Consider the following 22,714-nt stretch of genomic DNA (forward strand, 5'->3'; position numbering starts at 1 on the left):
GGCCACGGTGCACAACTCCTCGGCCATTGCAAAGTACTAGAAGAGATCATCCAAAAGCTAATGAAGTCCTTCATTTAAAGGGCATGTCAGCCATAGGAACCTTCTTTACACAGATATTGAATCAACACTCAAAATCAACTGACAAAAGACCATTCTCTTAAGGCAACCAAGCAAGTAAGTCCAAAAGAAGCTGCTGGGGGTTTTGGTGCAGTAATATCTGGAGAGATACAGATCACCCAGCCCAGACACGGAACCTGCAGCATCCAGATGTTAAGACTATAAACCCCCGTCAGCCCCAGCCAGCAGAGCTAATGGTCTGGGGTGGGTGCTATTCTTTATTAATTCATTTCATTTGTGAATCGCTTTCCATGAAGCATGGTGAATTGGGAGTAGAACAAGATCTAGATCCAGAGGGCCATAGATTCCCCATCCTAGCACTACAGAAGCAACTCTAGAATCCTCACCAGATTCTAGATCAGAATCAAGATCGCATGACTCCATGCCCTCACAACATTTGTCTCAGGAACATCATACCACACCCTCCAACATTTCTCCGATGGAAATAGGGGTGTCCTAAGGAAAAGCAGGACTTTCCGGGATCAAATCAGAAACCAGAATGGCTTCTGTAAATGCAGGACTCTTCCTGGAAAGTAGAGACAAAAAGCATGAGGATCCATGGGGAACCGTGCTTCAGAACCATGTTTTTGGGCCATGGAGTTTCCAGGGAGCCGTGGATCCGAGTTTTTTGTGGTGCAGGCTGTGTCCCTGGACATAATGTGTGATTTGACGGTGAGTTAGGGGTGGCCCAATGCAAAAAGTGTAGTCAGCAGTTTGGTCCCTGCTCCTGCCAACCTAGCAGTTCGAAAGCATGTCAAAGTGCAAGTAGATAAATAGGTACCACTCCGGCGGGAAGGTAAACGACGTTTCTGTGCGCTGCTCTGGTTTGCCAGAAGCGGCTTTGTCATGCCGGCCACATGACCCAGAAGCTGTATGCCGGCTCCCTCGGCCAATAAAGTGAGATGAACACCACAACCCCAGAGTTGGTCATGACTGGTCCTAATGGTCAGGGGTACCTTTACCTTTACCTTTATTACCAGGAAGCCGTGGATCCGAGTGTTTTGTGGTGCAGGCTGTGCCCCTGGCTATGATGTGTGATTTGACAGTGAGTTAGGGTTGGTCCAATGCAAAAAGTGTGAGGATCCATGAGGATCTATGCTTCAAAACTACGTTTTAGGGCCACGGTGTCGCCAGGAAGCCATGGATCTGTGATTTTTGTGGTGCATGCTGTGCCCATGGCCATGATGTTTGATCTGATGGTGACTTCGGGCTGATCTAGTGCAAAAATCATGAGGATCCGTGTTTTTTAACCATGCTTTTGCGCCATTGCCCCACGAAACAGTGGGAGCGTGATTTTTTTGATGCAGCCTACAGACTAAGACATGGTCTACAGTATCATGGCAGTTTTATTTAATTTGAATGAAAAAAAATCATATGAATTCATGAGGATCCGTTTAAAATCAGCTGGATCCGCCTTTTACCCGTTTCCCATGTGCAGCATGCATTTCGTTCTTGCATCGTGATCACAACTTGCGTCGCACCTCTCCGTGCTTCGGGTTGCAACACCGCAGCAGGTTAACTCAACCAGAAGCTAACTTCTAAGTACGCTCTGTTTAGGAGCGCGCTGTTAAAGCTTTGGGCATTTCCCTCCCTCGTCGTTCCAACTCCAGCTAAAGCCGTTCCAGCTCCCAACTAAATCACTGCATCTCCGAGCAGGCAGAGAGCAACGCCACAGCAGAAGCCATCCGATTGCGCGGGCTCGCACCCCCTTCCACCTCTTACAGCAGGCAGAAATCCAACAGGTGCAGCTCTGCCATCCCTTCACCCGCGGTGCTGGCGGAGGGGAAAGCTGTCGCGGCTGAATCTCTGCCCGCCCCAAGGAAATCGGCATAGACAAACAAACAGACAAACAAAGGGGCGAGGAGCAACCGGGTCCTGTCCGGCTGCTCTCCAAGGAGTTCGGATCCTTGAAGCTTAGAAGCAGGGCTTGGAGGAGGCCGGAGAGCCGCGGGCCCCTCTGGGGAAGGCGGGCCTGCAACCCGGGACCCATCGGGATGCGCCACTCGGCGCCCTGGCAGGCGGGGCCGGGCAGGAGGCGGTGGCAAAGGCCGCCAAAGGACCACGATGCGCCCTCGGCGCTTTCTTCATCCCCTCGGTCGGCGGCGGCCCGCGATGGAGCCTCCGGAGCCGGGCTTGTTGTGTCGGCTGCGAGGCCGGCTTGCGCGCCTTGCGCCCTGGCTGTGCCACGGCTTCTTCTGCCCCGGGGCGCCGGGGCTGAAGCGGCGTCTGCTGGCGGCCGGGCTGTCCTGCTGCACCGTGCTGGCCTTGTACGCCGCCATCAGCCTGCGGGATCCGCCGCCCGTGTGGGGCGGCGGCAACGACGGGGGCGACGAGGCGGTGACCGTCCTCATGTGGTGGTTGCCCTTCGGGCGCAACCAGCCCTTCGACGGCTGCGAGCGCCGCTTCGGCATCCGCGCCTGCAACCTCACCACCGACCGGGGGCGCCTGCTGGAGGCGCAGGCTGTCGTCTTCCACCACAGGAACCTCATGAGCAGTGGCCTCAGGAACCTGCCCCGGGTTAGGCCCCCTGAGCAGCGCTGGGTGTGGATGAACTCGGAGTCACCCTCAAATACCCAGGGCCTCCGGCACCTGGCGGGCATCTTCAACTGGACCATGTCCTACAAGGTGGACTCGGACGTCTTCGTGCCCTACGGGTATCTCTGCCCCAGCCAGACACCTGCCCTGCACCTCTCCATGCCCAGGAAGACCAAGCTGGTGGCCTGGGCCATCAGCAACTGGAACGAAAAGCAGGCCCGCGTCCGCTACTTCCACCAGCTGAAGGACCACCTCCCCATCGACGTCTACGGCGCCCACGGCCTGAAGCTGAAGGACAACAATGTGGTCAAGACAGTCTCCGAGTACAAGTTCTACTTGGCCTTTGAGAACTCCCAGCATCCAGACTACATCACTGAGAAGCTCTGGAGGAACGCCTTCTCATCCTGGGCAGTGCCCATCGTGCTTGGCCCCGCCAGGTCCAACTACGAGCTTTTCATCCCCCCCGATTCTTTCATCCATGTCGACGACTTTGCCAGTCCCAGGCAACTGGCCCTTTACCTGAAATTCCTAGATAAAAACAAGAGCCGGTACCGGAGTTATTTTGCCTGGAGGAAGCGGTACGACGTGCAGGTGATGTTCTTCTGGGTGGAACACGCCTGCAGGGTTTGCGACGCAGTCAGGGCTGCGGGCAAGCAACCCAAGACCATCCAGAATCTAGCCAACTGGTTTGAGAGTTGACCCGGTGTGGGGTTAGCTGGGGTTTCTTCTTGGTGTAATTAAGGGGAGTATGTGACGGGTTAAGGGCCTGGGGTGACAGGTCTACACCAAAAAAAGGGAAATCCTTGGAGTTTTGTCTAAAGGCAAATTTGCAAGTTTGGGTTGCTTGCCTCATGGAGAGTCGGAAAGGATGTTGGGTCTAGATAGGAGAACAGCATTTTAATGATTCCGTATGTAATTCCCCCAGCACTTTGAAAGCTAGCACTTTAGTTCTTGCTGATGTACTACTGTATAATTGTTTAATTATAGTTATCCATAAATGCAATTCCTCTATCTAGACACACACACCTGAATTGCAAAACTAATAGCCCCAGGACTCTGCCAAATAATTTTGCCAAACATGTAGCTCAACAGTGATTTTGCAGGGTGTTTTTGAGGTGGTGACTTCTCACAAGTGGACTTGTGGCATGATGATGCCTGATTTTGAGCATGGCCAGCCAGTTTGGGATGGTGACTTGCCAGCTCCAGGCTCTGCCCATATTTTTAAGCTTTTCCATTTCACCGTGACCCACGATGGTCGGTCGCTGATTGATGGTTCCATGAGCCTAACCATCGTGACTAAATTCCCCGGTAATGTCAGAATGTAATCTCACCATGTATGCACTGCAGGTAAATGATTGCATAACAGAAGACCAGTGATACTATCTTACCTGTTACCAAATGGTAATTGCAGATTCAGGACATTGAAATACGTGAACTTACCTTGACATGGGTTTTCAAAGATGGTCTTATAAGTGCAGCTAAATTAAATCTCATCATTGGGTGCTGATAGACCCAGTGCTGCTTCAGAACCAATGTTCACCTAAATCCATCCCATCGTGGTCTTCCGTAGCTGAATCCATAGATGCTGCACAGACCAAGCACACTGTGCTGAGGACTTAAATATTTGTTTCTGTAACCATCCTTTCCCGCCATGATAGCTCTTTTGGATTGATGGCCTCCACTGTACTTACCTCAACCTGAAATGGGGAGCTTATGGCCCCTTCAATGCAGGAATATGCAGCTGTCCTATATGGGGATCGAACCTGCAACCTTGGTGTTATCAGCACCACAGTCTAACCTACAGCTATCCAGGCTCAATAGTATTTGTTTTCATCTTGTGTTCCTGGGAACTCGGATTCCTTAGAAGCTTGTGAGAGATTCCTTGGAGATAGGTTCAACAACAGTGGGCAAGTTGAGGGTGGGGGGATCAGCTTATCCACTACTTCTACAATATGCTGGCGTGGTATGTGTGTGTTCAGGCACACTCTTATGGTGAAGACAGACATCATAAATACAGAAATATCACCTGGCTTTTCAACTTTCCGATACCTATGAATCAAACACTGGCTGAGCCATCAGCCTTTCCCAGTCCCCCATTCCCAATTTTTTGGAGGGCTATGTTTTGAATTTAAAAATATTAAGTGCCAAATTCATGTTTCTATGTTCATCCATTATATATATAGATATATTAATGCCCTGAAATAAGTGTATTGCACCACAGTGTGCCTTCTTCTGCAAACTTGTAGAGCTGTTTCTTCCTACCGCAAAGACCTTGAGAGCGCAAGGTACATGGCGTACTGAAAGGAAGGGTGCTTTCAAAGTAGATCTGCTGGTTTACAAATCAAGCATCATGTCTGTCTTCATATTTAGTTCGGTGGCGGAGCCGCCGTGCCCTGCAGGTATGGAGAGATGAGTGCATAGCTCAGTGACTGAACACATACTTCACATGCAGAACATCTCAGGTTCAATCCATGATATATCTCCAGTTTTAGAAAGGAGCAGGAAGGCAGTGATCGATAGTATATATTGACAATATATATTGATAATATATGTTGACAATAATACTGATTGACAGTATATGTTGACAATAATGAATTACCGGTAGATTAACCAGCTATCTGACTTGTTAGCCTTGTTTGTGTTTTCATGGATTCGTGTTTGAGCTGCTGTGGTTATTACACACACAGACAAATCTGCGTGGGCAACTTTTTTCCTAGGTGTTAAAACTTGAATCACACTCCTAAAGATGGTTTTAATAGCAATAAGCCTAAATGAAGCCTTTCTCTGTGAACCCTCAGAGAAATCCCAGCAGATACAGACACACGCACAAGCACACAAAAAGGTGTGGGTGTCAGGACAAACAAACAGCCAGCCCTTTAGAGTATAAAGTATTTCTTTCACTAAAAATAACTAGTTGTGCCCAGAGAGAAAAATGAAGAGAGCCAAAACAGGAAGAAACGATTTAAAATGTCTTCGGCGCCTGAGTTGGGAGTTTTGTGTTTATTTACAGGCATTTGTGTAATTTCCCCCATGTTCTCATAAGAGGGGAAAATTTGACTTGATCAGAACTTATTTTATTTTTATTTTAGTATCATGATTAATCTGCAAAACTCAAAATACCGTGATTGACAGGTGCTATGCAAGTCAGGGAAGTTCCCAATTTATATTCATGATGAACTTTGCCTATCTGCAAATGGAGAATGTGGATTTTTAGGGGGAAAGTTCTGTGGGGCTGAGAAGAGAAAAAAGTATGAATATATATTTGTTTTTAAAGGCAGGGAGCCAGAGGCCGAGTGAAGAATTGCCACCTCTTCACCAACAGACTCCCCATAATAACAAAATACTTCTTTTCTGCCAGTTTTAGCAGAAACTGAAGATGTGTGTTTACTTTTCCCTTCTCAATAAGCTTGATAGCTAGTAATTGTAAATGTGACCAGACTCAGAAGCATGGGCTTTTTCTCTGGTTGCTGGATTCTACTTTAGACTCCTGTCTAAAATATAAATATAGTCTGGCCCCCCACAAGGTCTGAGGGACAGTGGACCGGCCCACTGCTGAAAAAGTTTGCTGACCCCTGTCCTTATCAGAAGATGAACAGTTTTGAATGATCTTTTTTGTGGTTTGTACAGAAGGGACGTGGGTGGCGCTGTGGTCTAAACCACAGAGCCTAGGGCTTGCCGATCAGAAGGTCGGCGGTTCGAATCCCCGCAACGGGGTGAGCTCCCATTGCTCAGTCCCAGCTCCTGCCTACCTAGCAGTTCGAAAGCACGTCAAAGTGCAAGTAGATAAATAGGTACCGCTCTGGCGGGAAGGTAAACGGCGTTTCCGTGCACTGCTCTGGTTCGCCAGAAGCGGCTTAGTCATGCTGGCCACATGACCCGGAAGCTGTATGCCGGCTCCCTCGGCCAATAAAGCGAGATGAGCGCCGCAACCCCAGAGTCAGTCATGACTGAACCTAATGGTCAGGGATCCCTCTACCTTTACCTTTACAGAAGGAAATGAAAACGATATTGCTACGTATTAGACTTGGGCTATGTTTTAATAATAGCAGATCAAAGACATAATTTATTTAGAGAGAAAATAAAGTGTTGCTTCACCACCTGGTGCAAAGTCCAACTTCAATGCATCACTTGGAAGTTGCTTGGTTCCAATAGGAAAAGCTTAAATCTCTTTCCACTGAAATCAATGGGATTTAAAAAGACCTACCGGTATAATTTTCTCCAGAGATGCATTCAGGTCACGAGGGAGTGAGGGAGTACCTTTTGCATCAGCTGTAGGAATTTCACCAGCTGCAGACCAATTTTCCAAGTGGTTAAAGAGACGCAAAATCCCAGTGGCTAAGCATTTAGTGCAGTCTGTTAAGATTCCCACGCCCTGGCACATCGAATTAAGGATAAATAAGCCAGAGCTAAAACAAAGTGTTGCAATGTGACGCGTTGTCGTTGACTCTGCCAGCCATTCACCTATAAAGAAGGTGCTATTTAGTCATGGTTATGTTATCTGCCATCAGGAAGTTGGATCACGATGTACACTCAGTGCTTCATCCTAGCATTCATCTTGAAAAGTGCATTCTAATGTAGATTGGTACCTGAAGGAAGTCTGCTTATGTGCACAGATTCCCTTTGCTGAATCAGTATATATTCCAATCAACATCAGGAGATGCAATTATAAGTGGTTATAATTAGGTGCCTAGAGTTCTGCTGTACGGCGTCCTTGTGTAGAACACGTACTAAACCTTATTTCTTTCTGTTCTGACTTGCTTGCAAAATGACCTGCTCGGAAGACCTCTTGTTTATTTCTGACGTGTATGTCTTAAAGTAGTATGGGAGTGGTTCTTTTAAAAAAAATATTTAAAAAATCAAGTGAGGCGTCTCAGTTATCTGGACCAACTGAGAGACAAATTTATATGGTCCTGTATTTTTTTTAAAAAAATGCATTTCTGATGCATGTAACTCAGGTAATTTTATATTTGCTTCTCATTCTGATCCCAATTTGAAAACAGATATTTTTATATTTGCAGACCTATTTCTGATAAGGTGACAATAAAATAAGTTAAACGAAGCATATTAAGATGTGTGTTCCCTTTCTCTCATTTTTGTTCCTTTTGCTTAAACATTTGCGATGGGTTTGGAAGTCTTTTTTTTAGTTATTAGTCAACCGGTGAGTGGGAAGGGTGTTTTCTGACGCCCCTTTCCTCTGTCAAATGCATACAGCTTGAATACTGCTTCATTGAGCTGTCATGGCCTGTGATGGGTTTTTTCAGGAACCAGACTTCAGAAAGTTTGAAGGTGGCATTATTTAAGCATCCGCTTCTGAGAGAAGCACCACCGTCTTTGCTCAACACCGGTGGCGGCAACTTTTGATTGCCCCTGCCTTATCAAAAGCAAGCCTGTTCTCACCCTCGATTTTTGGACTTCTAATAAATTCCTTTCGTTGTCGCTCCTTAAATTTAATCCGTGAATGAGGACTGTGTGCAATGAAGAGAGAAAGCTGGAGTGAGAAGGACTTTGGTTAGAGAGCTCCACCGGGAAGAGTGGAGGGGGGGGGCGAAAATACAGCCTCATAAAGGTGGGTTTAAAAGGGAAATCGTGGGCCAATAAAAGGTTTGTTGCCATGTTCCCACCTGCTCCTGCTGCACATGAAATCCTTCCAATTCAGTCCCTTTATCCAGTGGCGTAGCGTGGGGGGTGCAGGGGGGGCCGGCCGCACCGGGCGCAACATCGGGGGGGGGGCGCTCGCACTTGCAGCTCTCTGCCCCTACCTGGCTCACTCACTCTCTCTCATCTGGGGGGGGGGGAATTACTTGCCTTGCCCCGGGTGCTGACAACCCACGCTACGCCACTGCCTTTATCTGATTGTTGGAATTCTTAAGCCACAGCCCCTGTCTCTACAACCCATACCACACACGTCCTGTTTCCCACCCTATAATCCCCCCCCCCCCGCTGGACTGTGTGCTTAAACTCTGACAATAGCTCTGGGTTGTCTAGATCAGGGGTCAGCAACCTTTTTCAGCCATGGGCCGGTCCATCATCCCTCAGACCATGTGGTGAGCCGGACTATATTTTTTTGGGGGGGGGGTATGTGTGTGAAATAAACGAATTCCTATGCCCCACAAATAACCCAGAGGTGCATTTTAAATACAGTGGTACCTCGGGTTAAGAACTTAATTCGTTCTGGAGGCCCATTCATAACCTGAAACTGTTCTTAAGCTGAGGTACCACTTTAGCTAATGGGGCCTCCCGCTGCCACCGCGTAATTTCTGTTCTCATCCAAAGCAAATTTCTTTTTTTCTTTTTTAAATAATATTTATTAAGAATTTAAAATTACAGAGGAAAAAAGAAACAGAAAAAAGAAAGAAAGAAAATAGAGAAGAAAAGAAGAATTACACAATACAAGTCAATAAAAAAACAATGCAATAAAAAGAAAAAAGAAGGAAAAACAAAACACACAATACATCAAAACCAAAAACAAAAGCAAGCAAAATTTTTTAAAACAAATCCAATATTCCCAAATCTTTATCTTTCATTAACTTGTTTCATCGACCTCCTCACACCTCCCTTTTTTGTATTCTAGTTATTAATTATCTCAGCAAATCCTTTCCATCTTTCACTATATTCTGTCATTAATTTACCTTAATTTATTTTAACCTTATCTTACCATAAAAAGCCCTAAAGCTTAAAACTTAACGCTTATTTATACATAATTCCTTATAGCATTTCTACTAAAGCCAAATAGTTTCATTCCAGCAATTTTTCTACACTCATTAATTTTACAATAATTCTCTGAATAAATTTTTAAACTTTTTCCAATCTTCATCCATCGTCTCTTCTTCCTGGTCTCGGGTTTTGTCAGTCCTTTCTATCCTTTCCATCTAGTCCATCAACCTGGTGACCTTATATCCGAGGCTCTTAAGTCTTTTCCATGTCCCTTCTGCAGGTCTTCTTCATGTTTATACCTGCATTTTACTTTGTCTTCTGCTGATCTTATTCTTAATTTCCTTCCTTTCTCACTGAGGGGTAGATCTCAGGGAGACTCCAACTTGACAATATCTTTATCCCTTCTCGGCAGGTCAGCCCATTCTCCATAGTCAGCACTAAAATCCAAAAAATATTTAAGGGCATTTTTCAAAGTCCCTCCAAGGTTGAGGGCCCCCACAACTCCAACCCCCCCCCCCGGCCCAAAGCCAGATCCCAAAAGTCAAAACATCCCTGCATAGGGGGATCTATCCAACTTCCCATCTCCAAACCGAACAGTACTCCATCTCTCCAAATCTGACTTTCTCCAGGTTCAGTCGTCAGAGACAACAACTTATGTTCCTGCAAGGCCGCCACTCTCTCCATTTCTATTACTTGAGGTTCAGCAACAACCTCCTCCTTTGTCTTCTGCACAACTTGCCCTATCAAAGCAAATTTCTGAGTTGGTTCCTGCGTGGTTTCTATATATGTATTCACTGTTTGTCCAAGATTGCTGACTGCAACAGTCATCAAATCCATCTTCTCATGTAGCTGTTCCAGTAAAGCGCTTGTCTTGCAAAAAGCAAGCACTAAGAGTTCTTCTGGGCACATTCTTGTTCAAGGCCGATGTCTGGTTCCCACGATCTTTAATCTCTACAGCTGTAGAGTTCCCCAGATCGACTCTAGCAACAGTTTTACAAGCTCCCTCTAGAGGAAACAATTTCTGATTGTATCCGTCTTTTTAAAAGCAGATCCAGCAACAAAATTACTTTCGTTTTTCAGATATTTTGTTCCTTTTAAATGCAAAAGGGAACATTGGAATCAATATGTTTCTCTTTTTTAACTATCTGTCAAGAAACGTTTTATTCACAGTCAATGAACTTCCCCAAAGCGTCTGTCTCTGACACCCCGTTTTGAGGTTTAAGACGGTGGAAATTTATCTTTCTTTACTCTCTCTCCTGCAGGTATTTAAACAATCTAAAATTCCCCCCTCTTCTCCTGCTTACAAGGGGGGGTTGGTCGTTTTAACTGATGGAAATTTAGTCCTTTACAAACAACTTTCCAGACTTTAGCTTGTGATGTCTTTGCTTCAATCTATTTACAAAAGCGGAAGGCGGACTTCCTGTTTAGACCTTCCCGCTTCGGTGCCAAATTAAGATGTTTCATAGTCCAATTTTCCATTCTACTCACGGGTAGTTGTTTAAAATCCAATTGTCCACAGGAAAAAGCCAGCGCTCTCCGGCAGCAGCAATGCGGCTTCACCCCGTGAAAAGAGCAGTCGATTCGAAGCACTGCACTGCTCACCCCACGTCGCTCCGGATCCCTGAAACTGGGTTTCCCCGCGAGTAGGGGAGGCGCAAAAGGTGCCAGCCGAATCCCACGTCCACAGGCTTCTCCCGCCTGTGGTTTTTGGTGGGTCTCTGCCTCGCCGTGGCGGTCCAAACCCTAATTTCCACGAAGCGGATTCCTCCCGGTCAGAGGAAATCCGCCATTGCCGGAGGCGCTAACCCGGAAGTGCCCAAAGCAAATTTCTTAACCTGAGGTAATATTTCTGGGTTAGCAGAGTCTGTAACCTGAAGTGTCTGTAACCTGAAGCGTCTGTAACCTGAGGTACCACTGTAAAAGCACACATTCTACTCATGTAAAAACACCAGGCAGGCCCCACAAAACACCTAGAGATGCATTTAAAATAAAAGGACACATTCTACTCATGTAAAAACACGCTGATTCACGGACTGTCCGCGGGCCGTATTGAGAGGGTGATTGGGCCGCATCCGGCCCCCGGGCCTTAGGTTGCCCTGGTCTAGATGGAGAATAGACAGTGGGGGGGGGGTGTCAAAAGTAAATAGCTGCACATTTGGTTTTTTAAAAAGTGGTTCATTGCTCTGAGGAACAGTTGAAGGAGCCGGGTATGTTTAGTCTGGAAAAGAGGAGGCTGAGAGGATACAGGCTGGCCATCTTTAAATATCTCAAGGGCTGTCACATGGAAGATGGAGCAAAGTTGTTCTCTCCTGCTCCGGAGGGTAGGATCCGAACCAATGGCTTCAAGTTACAAGAAAGGAGATTTGAACTAAACATCAGGAAGAACCTTCTGACAGTAAGAGCTGTTTGACAGCGGAGCTGTCTCCCTCAGGAGGTTGTGGATGCTCCGTTCTTGAAGGTTCTTAGGCAGAGGTTGTATGGCCGTCTGTCAGGGATGCTTTACCTGACATTCCTGCATTGCAGGAGGTTGGACTAGATGGCCCTTGGGGTCTCTTCCAGCTTTACAATTCTGATTCTAACAATTGGGTGCATGCTCTGGAGTTCACAATTTTTCCTTTGCGGCTGCACTTGCACTGTTCCACACCTGCCGCCCTGGAAACACCTGTATTCTGCCTTTCGTTTTGGAATCAGTAATTTGGAGTGAGATAAGACTGTTAATTACCTACCCGGATTTACGCATTACGATCTGGGTAACGTACTTTCAAGTTTGCTTTCTGAGCAAACATGGGGCAGTAAAGGGGCAGTAAAGTAAATCAAACGGGGAAAAGTTTGTTCTAACCTCAAATACTTTCCCTAGTAAATTCGATAGGCATCCGAGTCATAGCTTACGTGGCACCAGAACAACTAAGACTGGTGCGTGCATGAGGCAGGGTGAAGCAATTTGCTTCAGGTGGCAGATCTGACACCCCCAACCTTTGTTGCACCACTACCTGCCCTGTTGTCCCACTGTCTTTGCCCAGATCACTGCAGCCAGAGTGCCCCTGCCTTCACTGCTAATACTGCACTTGTGATGCTGTCACTGCATTATGGCAGTTGCAGTGAGGGAGCCGGTGTCAGTGCGGACTGATAGCAGGGGCAGGAAAGGGGCCCGAATCAGGGGTGGGGCATGGCATTTTCCCTACAGCAGCAAAACAACACAGGGGGCCCCCTGAGAAAAAGCCATGCCAACAGGCAGTGGATGCAAATTAGAAATCCGAAGTCCTTCATTCTCTGCTTTTAGCAGAAGATTCTGCATGGAATCCATGGGAAAAACCTTCCGCAGACTCCCACTGAAGGCCTTCAACAAAAAAACGGGTTCTAAAGTGTTTTGCTCCCCCCACTTCTCCAAATGGTGGCAGGTTCAGGAGTGCCAGCTTGGCACTGTGACTGTGGGTGCCCAGGGTTGGTGCATGGCCCTGGTGCTGAAATCTGTGGGTGCCCATCCCCTTCATGGGGAATTTTGTGGGTGCTCGGGCACCTAAGGCATTGGCACCTATGGACAGCTTCCAAGGGTTGGTTTTATTTGAAAACTGAAGGCTTATTGGTGTTTTCTGATATTTGCATTTCTTTGCAAAACAGGTTGCACGTGGCTGGGATCACAGGATTAAATGGGAACAGGGAACAGGATCTGACCAGGTGCTTCCCTCCCTGCAGGCCACCCACCTGCCAGTCTCCTGACATTACACTGATGCCAGGTGACTCAACGTCATAGAACTGAGGGCACACCCTAAGGATGTTCTCGTTGTTCCTTTGCAGCCGTGGCTTGAACTCAAGCCAGGCTGTGCCTCCAAATTCAAGCCACAGATGCAAAGGGACACTTTTGCTTTGCAGCCACCTCTGCAAAGAAAGAATTCCATTGTCAGCTACGTCAACTACGCCCCAGTAGCAACCTCTACTTTCTCTCACCCAAGTCAAGAGAGTGACCACAGTTCAAGAAGGACACTGACAAACTGGAACGTGTCCAGAGGAGGGCAACCAAAATGGTCAAAGGCCTGGAAACGATGCCTTATGAGGAACGGCTAAGGGAGCTGGGCATGTTTAGCCTGGAGAAGAGGAGGTTAAGGGGTGATATGATAGCCATGTTCAAATATATAAAAGGATGTCATATGGAGGAGGGAGAAAGGTTGTTTTCTGCTGCTCCAGAGAAGCGGACACGGAGCAATGGATTCAAACTACAAGAAAGAAGATTCCACCTAAACATTAGGAAGAACTTCCTGACAGTAAGAGCTGTTTGACAGTGGAATTTGCTGCCAAGGAGTGTGGTGGAGTCTCCTTCTTTGGAGGTCTTTAAGCAGAGGCTTGACAACCATATGTCAGGAGTGCTCTGATGGTGTTTCCTGCTTGGCAGGGGGTTGGACTCGGTGGCCCTTGTGGTCTATTCCAACTCTATGATTCTATGATTCTATGACTATGTGTCCTACTTGACAGTACTTGTTTGAAAGGCACTTAGAGGAGTCTTCTATTTGAAGTGATGCCTGGACCAAGTTGAGTTTAAGGAATTCCAAGGAGGGGGAGTCAAGGGTCCTGGTGTTTTCCATCTGCAGAGTGTATAGCAGACCATGACAGATTAGTGTCAGGAGTGTGTGCAGGAGCCAGGCCCTGTGACCAGTAGGGCTTCGCAGGACTGGAGCCTTCCTAAGTTTGTTCTGGAGAGGCAAGGCGAGGCTGCACAGGTGAGGCCGCTTGATAGCTCACTGCACGTGGTGGCAAGAGCCAGGAAGGGATATAAGGTCAGCATTTCCTTTCAGCTCTTTGCCACAGCAACACGTTTTCTGCCTTGCTGCGCTTGGCTTCTTGCTTCCTGACCCTCGGACCTCAGCTTCTTGACTCCTTGCTTCTCGACCCTCGGACCTGTGATTCCCTGCCTCCTGACTCTCGTTCCTGCTCCCACCCCACCATCTTGCCCCTGGTCCTGACGTCCTCAGCCAGGACTTTGATCGCCCGTAGACCGGACCGTGACAATTAGGCTCTGCCTGAGAATTTCCCTGTAAGACACTCCTGTACAATGCAACCCCTAGACTCTGGCGTTAACCCATGTGTAATAGGTTTCCTGATGCGAGCTGTTCCCTTCAAATAAGCATTTTCCTTACCTAAGAATTAAACAATTTTTTTAATAAAAAAAATGGATGTCTGAAACCATGCTGACTGGTTTACCTTTCTTTGCTGGCAAATATTTAATATTATAGATTAAGATTAGGATTACAAGATTATGTGGCATCATGATATAGGTATTATTTTTGAAAAATAGCATGGGTTCTATAAATGATTATGGATTATCAGATTTCTAGCACACAAGCAGTTTTCTTCAGGCAAGAAAACTCTGAATGCAACACCAGCAACTTGCCCTTGTATCTTTTTCTTACAGTGCAATATATTATATTTCTAATTTCTGTCTCGGATTGAAATAATTGCACTAGGGCCCCATGCCCCCCCACTCCATTGACTCTTGTGGGGTTGGCAAACACACACACACCCGCCAGAGCAGTGGAGGGGTGGAAGAGAGTTGAGTTTTCTGTGTAATGTTTGTCCTTTCTGCAAATATATCTCATGCTAATGAGTATAGGGTATAGGGCAGTATAAAAATTAAATTAATAATAATAATAATAATAATAATAATAATAATAATAATAATGACACTTCATAAATAGATGGTTAAGCTTTTCTAGTGCATCATTCAGCTGAATAACCAATATTCCACTGGAGGTGTTTTGTAAAGAATGCTATAGAAAATTAAACCCACAGACTAACTGCATTCGTGCTGATTTACCTGTATCGATTCCTCTAGCTGTGTTCTCCAAAGTATCTCTTGCTAAGAGAGTTGTCTCAACTGCCAAGAGATATCAGATTTCCATCTGCTTAAGTGTTTGATGCCAACAATTTGAATGTGTTTATAATTATCTTTCAAATACACCCTGTGAGCTGCAGCTGTAGAATCACCAGTCCCCTTCCTTGGCTGCAAGAAATGCATCCATTCTAACCATCATGGGTAGACTTCAGGCTTCCGGGATCAACTTGGTTCTTGTATATAAACCTGATATCCACTGACCACAACCAGTGAGGTGCAGAAAGTGGTTATGGGATGGGCACCATGTTGATGAACCAAGGGGCTGATTGGGTATATGGCAGCATCCTACATTTTGTGCATAAGGGCCCAGTCTTAATCCTCAGCATTGCCAGCTGAAATGATCTCAGACAAAAAGGGCCCAGGAAGACTACCTTGTAAATATGTGGGGCAGGGAAGAAGGAAGGAAGGATGGGGGGGGGGGGGGAGAGAGAGACACACACACACACACATTTCCCCCTCTTTGGGATTTTTTATTGAGGGCAGCAGTGAGATTCAATTCCGGGTCTTTGTGGTTCATCATAGCTCACACTCTGAACCCCTACATTTGACTGGGGTTCTTTCCTCTTAAAAATCTGCATCCTGAAGTACCTTACTAGACCTAACGGTGATGTTTCAGCTAAAAGGAAGTTTTTCAAACACCGAGGATCCTTAAAAGTTTATGGTGGGCAGCTGGATTCTCTGTGACAAAAATCAGTTGTGACTTTTTTGATAGCTACGTAGGTGAGGCACAGGACAACAGGCAACTCAAATAGACAGGATGAAGCTAAACCAGATTTCCCTTCTCTGCCTTCAGCTGCCCGACCCAACTTCTCCAGAGCCTCTTCACCTGTACCTCTTCCGATAACTGTCATTTCTCCCTCAGCCACCATGTTCTTTTGTGACATCACAGGCAGTCCACAGCCAATAGCATCAGCACAACCTCCCGTGGCCTGACGATTTTGGAGGCACCTCCACAGGGGTTTGCTTATTTCTTATTTACCGTATTTTTCGCTCTATAGGAAGCACTTTTTCCCCTCCAAAAATTAAGGGGAAATGTGTGTGCGTCCTATAGAGCGAATGCAGGCTGCGCCGCTAAGCCGAAAGGCAGAACAGGGAGATGGAGCGCTGTGGAGGGCTCCGTCTCGCTGTTCTGGCTTGGGGACGGCTGCGCGCAAAGCCTCTCCAGGACAATGGGGTGCCTTCACCCCGCTCTCCTGCAGAGGCTAGAGAGGCTGTCCCCAAGCCAGAACAGCGAGACGGAGGGCTCCGTCTCGCTCTTCTAGCTTGGGGACGGCTGCGCGCAAAGCCTCTGCAGGGCAGCAGGGCGCTGCGCTCCAAAGGCTTCAGGGATCTTTGAGGCTGGGGGTGGGGGGAAGCGCTACAGGGGGAGAACAAGGAAAAAATATTTTTTCCCTGTTCTCCACCTCCTATGGTCCGGTGCGTCCGATAGAGCGAAAAATACGTTATTTCTCACCCAGCACACCTTTCCTGTGTGATATTATGAGACTTTGAATAAGATAGAATAGCTACTGCAGGTGGATGTGTTTAGAAAGGCGTTTCTTCAAATGAAATATAAGCTGCCTTGCTTAAGCCCTGCAGTTCTCTTCACTGCTTTCATGGGTGGCCTTGAGGAAACCTCACTGGTTTCAGACATCCATGGGACCACGAATGGGACAGCTACCATATGGCAGCATCATCCAGGCACTCCCACTGACTTCTGCCTGGTGACTTTATATGCCAACTTTCATTCAGCCTTCCAGCTTCCACAGGTTCCATCTAATCATGAACATTTCCACACATCCCACCCCATTCGCTCACATACATGTACCATTTCGCCCTGACCATTTTTGAGACCTCCCATTCCCACACACAAGCGTACGCCAGCCAGCATCCACGATGAACACTGGCAGATACAATCGGTCATAATCTACTCTCCATTCGTTTACGTCCTGCTTCAGTCCACAAATATCCACTGGCTTCTGTTGACTGGCCTCCGAAGGTGAGTTTCAACCAGCTGACATCCACAAACACCAGCCTTGAAACATCTGCCCGCTTCCAAATGCAAGCTCCACCAGCTTTCACCCGCCAACCCCTGCCAGTTTCCATTAAGTCCATCACTATAGACTTCAGCCAGCTTCGGACCATGGATATCGGTAGACTTCAAGCCGCAATCCCACTCAGCAAACTTGCCCCTATAAATAAAGCAGAGATGAAATCGGTACAAGTCAATTCCATGTCTGGGAAAGCTTGCTGCAATAAAAGCGCATTTTTAGCAGGTGTCTTTAAAAGTGTAAGCAGGCACTCTCTGTGGCAAGTCCTAAATTGTGGAATTCCCTTCCCACAGAGATGTGTCTGGTACCTTCATTACATAGTTTCTGTCATATGCTGAAGAGGTACCTCTTTCTCCTGGCGGGGTATAAATAATAAAATTATTATTATTATTATTTGACACCTCAGATATTTTAGGACCCACCCTATTCTACCAACTGCAATTAGTTTTAATATTGTATTTTAAAATTGCTCTAACTATTCTTCCTCTTTCGTCGTCTTTCTTTTAATTTCTAGGATCTCTACATCACACTTTCACTTTCCAGCTTTTTTTTTTTTTTGGTGGGAATTAAGACTCTAGTTCCGATTTGCAGAGTTTTGAGGAAGAGAGCCCTGGGTCACAGGACCCTTTAATTAGTTCCCTCCTATAAAAACTCTGTCTTTAAAGTTTAAAGAACAAATTAATTTTACTTAGTGTACTGTACTTGCGGTTGCAGATTAAATATACAATGCAGGTGGGTGTTTACTTAAATTGTTAATACATCTTACACAGATTAAATTGTTAAGCCTCCCTCAGGCAGACAGCAGCACAACAGTTAAGACTCTTCAACTAACTGCCGTAACTGCCACAGCGTGTATGACATCAGAGTTCTACAGCTCTTGCAATTCATGCACTTTTAACATATGCATTTTGGATGCCAACATCCAAGTTTTCAGTCGTGGCAGGGGTGCCATAGAATCATTGTTTTTCTGCATGTCCTGTCTCTTTTTCCTTTTGTTTTATTTCCCCCTTCCCTTCTTGGGCTGGCGCTTTAATGCCAATTATGTAGCGTGGATATTGCAAACGAAACTTGCAAAATAATCCTGGGAACTGTAGTTTGCTAAGGCTGCTGAGAGTTGTTAGGAGACCCCCTTCTTCCCCTCAGAGCTACTACGATTCCCAGAGTTCCCTGGGAAGAGGGACTAATTGTTAAACCACTCTGTAACTCTGTGAGAATAGGGGTCTCCTAACAACTCTCTGCACCCTTAGCAAACTACAGTTCCCATAACTGGGGGGAAGCCATGACAGTGGTATGATACTGCTTTAAATGTGAAGCTGCATCCAGTCACATTGGATATTCTGTGCAAAGTGAGTTAGGTTGGTGGGCCCTCTGCCCTGGCAAATGCCCAACCTCGCCACCCTCTGGAGCAAACCCTGATGCCAGATCAGGGGCCAGCGAACTTTTTCAGCAGGGGGCCGGTCCACTGTCCCTCAGACCTTGTGGGCGGCCGGACTATATTTTGAAAAAATATATATGAATGAATTCCTATGCCCCACAAATAACCCAGAGATGCATTTTAAATAAAAAGACACACTCTACTCATGTAAAAACATGCTGATTCCTGGACTGTCCATGGGCCAGATTTAGAAGGCTATTGGGCCGGATCCTGCCTTAGTTTGCCTACCCATGTGCTAGGTAAACAGTTTGGCCTTCAATCTGAGCATTGCTGACAGCCTTGAGTCCCTCAGCCAGAGGAGACCTGGAAGGTCTAAGTATCTTTGGTGGTGAAAGTATCTGGCCGAAAATGAGTTTCATAGTTAGGTGGGGATTTGAACCTTGATCTCTATGATTCAAGTCCTGTCTTATCTGCTACCTCATGCTCCAATGTATTCCACCTGCCAGAGACCCCCAACAAAAAAGGCACAAGTTCCTGTGAACCTCCTGAATATTATCAGCACCCAGGCGCAGTAAAGCGATAGTATAGTCTGTATAGTTAAAGCTATGGTTTTCCCAGTAATGATGTATGGAAGTGAGAGCTGGACCATAAAGTAGGCTGGTCGCCGAAGAATTGATGGTTTTGAATTAAGGTGCTGGAGGAGACTCTTGAGAGTCCCATGGACTGCAAGAAGATCAAACCTATCCATTCTAAAGGAAATCAGCCCTGAGTGCTCACTGGAAGGACAGATCGTGAAGCTGAGGCTCCAATACTTTGGCCACCTCATGAGAAGAGAAGACTCCCTGGAAAAGACGCTGATGTTCGGAAAGATGGAGGGCACAAGGAGAAGAGGACGGCAGAGGACGAGATGCTTGGACAGTGTTCTCGAAGCTACCAGCATGAGTTTGACCAAACTGCGGGAGGCAGTGGAAGACAGGAGTGCCTGGCGTGCTCTGGTCCATGGGGTCACGAAGAGTCGGACACGACTAAACAACTAAACAACAATAACAATCAGGCTGAGCTTTGTGCCCTCTGACTGCTGGAGCGATGTGCCACGTTATCTTCACCTTGGGAAGATTATTCTCCACGTGTCGCTTTCAGAGGGATGTTCTTGGGTGCCAGCCAATACTCCAGAATCAGGCCTGACGGCATTTCAGTTCATTTGTTCCTCTGTAATCCTCACAAATCACACCCACGCGATCTGTTGTGCCCATCTGCTGCCTGCTGGAGCGATCAAGAATAGTCAGATAAATCCACTACATTATAACAGATGCGATAGGAAAATACAAATGCAGCAAAAGAGTGGATGCTTTGTGTTTCAGCTGAATGTGGAAAGTGAACCTCAACTGCACAGTGCCACTGTTTTAATGAATCACGTATCATCTGTCTGTCTGTCTATCTGCCTATATGGGGTGATATCTAAACCGCAAGCTGCAAACTATAGGAGACAGTGCAGTTACAGCTTGTGGTTAGCCCAAGGGTCGGCCCAAGACATTCTGGCACCCAAGGCGAACCACAAAATGTACACACACCCCCACCAGGGAAGAAGTGGGTGAGTGAAGATTTGCATTGAAAACAAGGGAGCTCAGCATTGTGCATCAATAAAATGACCCAAGAGGAGGAATCAACCAGCTCTCAGCCTGCTCCAACTGGCCTCTGCAAAGGATCAGTGCCAGATTTACGTGTAAGCTAAACAAGCTATAGCTTGGGGCCCCACTCTCTTGGGGGCCCCCAAAAAAATTAAAGGGAAAAGAAAATGGATGTATATTTCCAAAATATAGGATAAGTCCAACAATTACTTTGATAAAAAAACATATTTTGTTATGTGCAAATGGCTTTAGATACCTATTAGGTACATAAATTACTATATAGCACAGGGGTCAGCAACCTTTTTTCAGCCGTGGGCCAGTCCACCGTCCCTCAGACCATGTGGTGGGCCAACTTTTTTTTGGGGGGAGGGGGAATGAACATATTCCTAGGCCCCACAAATAGCCCAGAGATGCATTTTAAATAAAAGCACACATTCTACTTTCTCCAGATGGTTTTATTTAGGTTTTATTGATTTAGTATGCTGTAAACCGCTTTGAGATTTTTCTTAAAAATATAAAGCGGTATAGAAATAAAATTAAAAAAAAAATACTCATGCAAAAACACCAGGCAGGCCCCACAAATAACCCAGAGATGCATTTTAAATAAAAGGACACATTCTACTCATGTAAAAACATGCTGATTCCTGGACCGTCCACGGGCCGGATTGAAGTGATTGGGCTGCATCTGGTCCCCAGGCCTTCGGTTGCCTACCCCTGATATAGCATATGTTCAACACAAAAAACAGTGGCAATTTGTTGTTGGCACAGGACAGCTGGACATATAAAGGGCCCCATTACCTTCAGTAGGTTGGGGCCTTATCAAACCTAAATCCTGCCCTGCAAAGGATCTGAATGAATTGTTATCACAACTGTTCCTGTTTATTTTACTGATGTGTTTTCCAGTGGCTGCTTAAAAACACTCTTGCTTAGGCAAGCCTAACCAGACGCATGCAATACGGACATGTGTTTTAAGTTTATCACGGGTTTTAATTATTTTTTTGAATTTTCCAAATACTTGGTTTTAATTGTCGTGTGTCTCCCCCCCCCCCCCCCGGATTATTTTATCTTTTTTTATTTTTGCAAAATGCTTCAAGGGCTTTTAAAGTGCTTTTAAAAACAAAACAAAAAATCAAGTCTTATATACATTTTATGGGGGGGAGCCTGCACACACAAAACCCAGATTTTATTTATTTAACTTGTATACCACTTTATATTTTTAAGAAAAATCTCAAAGTGGTTTACAGCATACTAAATCAATAAAATCTAAATAAAACCATCCGAAGAAAGTCAAATACTTTGGGTTACAGACCTTAGCGGTCAACTTTTCCCTTTTCTTGCGAGGAATCCTATTTGGAATAAGGGAATTTCCCTTTAAAAAAGGGAAACGTTGACAGCTATGTTACAGACGCTTCAGGTTGCGTGTTTTCAGGTTGCACACTGCGCCAAACCCGGAAGTACCGGAATGAGTTACTTCCAGGTTTCAGCGCTTTGCGCATAAGCGCCTAATCCTGACCTGCGTGTGCGCAGATGCGACGCTGCAGGTTGCGAACGTGCCACGTTCACAACCAGAGCGTCCACTGTATAAACAGTCAAAGCAATGTAATCAAAACTAAAATATTATCATAAAGATTTCAAAATAAAACATCACAAAGGAGGTTAACTACGGAATACATAAAGTTAGCAAAAAAAATCTTAAAACATTTCAAAAGAAAACATTGCTAAGTGAAGTCAAATATAAAATGCACATTTAAAACAGCATAATTAACAAGAGAATAAAAGATTATCATAAGCGTGACGCAGTTTATGAACTGGATGAACAGACACAGATGAACTGGAGCACAGCAAAAACTGCAAACTGTCCGGGATTTGCGCGCGTTACTCCCAGCGACGGCCTCGGGCAGAGCAGGAAAAACACAACGCGATTCTTGCGCGCGCTTGTGCTCATTGCAAATTACCTTTTTATCACCCGAGGAAACCATTGGATTGCAAAATAAAATGAAATATCTCCAACTTTCCTCCTGCCCCGTCACCCCTGCATATCCTACCCACAATTTCCAGCAACGGAAAATTAATTTATTCGGAATATACGGTGCACGCTCGCTTTCTCCCCTTCCCCGCACCGCCCCCTGCCGGCAGAAACGGCCAACTGCAACGGCGGGCGAGGAAGAGGAGCAGCATGCCGAGCGAGGGCGTCAACTGCGGCGGCGCGTGCGCGAGGACGCCGGCAGCAGCGCCTCTCTGGCAGCGGTTGGTGGGCGCCACGCGCGCGCGCTCGGCGTTGGCGGGTCGTTGGCGGCCGCGAGGCTTCGCGCCGAGGCACGTGCGCGGGGGGGGGGGGGAGGGGAGCGGGGGTTGCGGGGCGAAGCACCTCCGCTTTCAGTGCGAGGCGGGAAGGGAGGAAAGAGGAGGCTTTGAGCTTCCTCTGCCAAGTCTCACACCCCCCCACGGGGTCAGTACTGGTTTAAGCAAATGAGAAGAATAAGAATATACC

At 46.4% G+C, this 22,714-nt stretch overlaps 2 protein-coding genes and 2 long non-coding RNA genes across 8 annotated transcripts in view; 3 read left to right on the forward strand and 1 right to left on the reverse strand.

Annotated features, from left to right (window-relative positions):
- Positions 1-1,667: 1,667 nt before the first annotated feature.
- FUT4 (fucosyltransferase 4) lies at positions 1,668-4,336 on the forward strand. The gene has a single exon (XM_083438879.1). It carries the CDS (start codon positions 2,182-2,184, stop codon positions 3,349-3,351), a length of 1,170 nt encoding a protein of 389 aa, XP_083295005.1. The 5' UTR covers positions 1,668-2,181; the 3' UTR covers positions 3,352-4,336.
- A 1,406-nt stretch (positions 4,337-5,742) lies between these two features.
- On the forward strand, positions 5,743-7,720 carry LOC310676763. Its single transcript, XR_014510726.1, has 2 exons — positions 5,743-5,940; positions 7,245-7,720. It is a non-coding gene; the product is annotated as an uncharacterized lncRNA (long non-coding RNA).
- A 9,360-nt stretch (positions 7,721-17,080) lies between these two features.
- Positions 17,081-22,290, reverse strand: LOC310675845. 3 transcript variants are annotated; one of them, XR_014510230.1, is made up of 3 exons: positions 22,179-22,290; positions 19,702-19,858; positions 17,081-17,361 (listed from the first exon to the last, which is right to left on the reverse strand). It is a non-coding gene; the product is annotated as an uncharacterized lncRNA (long non-coding RNA). The 3 variants fall into 3 exon arrangements; XR_014510231.1 differs by having other exon boundaries at positions 19,702-19,855; positions 22,179-22,283; XR_014510232.1 differs by lacking the exon at positions 22,179-22,290 and having other exon boundaries at positions 19,702-20,237.
- PIWIL4 (piwi like RNA-mediated gene silencing 4) overlaps positions 18,485-22,714 on the forward strand; it is a gene marked incomplete at its 5' end in the record, with an annotated part of 36,960 nt that continues 32,730 nt past the window's right edge. The window contains one exon of one of the 3 annotated variants that reach the window (XM_083436253.1): positions 18,485-18,508. In XM_083436253.1, the coding sequence (XP_083292379.1) occupies positions 18,500-18,508 (9 nt within the window). Of the gene's footprint in view, positions 18,509-22,218; positions 22,673-22,714 lie in introns of those variants that run through there. The other 2 variants (XM_083436250.1, XM_083436251.1) reach the window with 2 other exon arrangements.

Source organism: Podarcis tiliguerta (genome assembly GCF_965153285.1).
Source record: "Podarcis tiliguerta genome assembly, chromosome: 4".
Classification (NCBI taxonomy): Eukaryota; Metazoa; Chordata; class Lepidosauria; order Squamata; family Lacertidae; genus Podarcis; species Podarcis tiliguerta.

What these genes read in the sequence shown, in the direction of transcription:
- FUT4 (XM_083438879.1), top strand. Translation starts at nt 2,182, where the DNA reads ATGCGCCCTCGGCGCTTTCTTCATCCCCTCGGTCGGCGGCGGCCCGCG.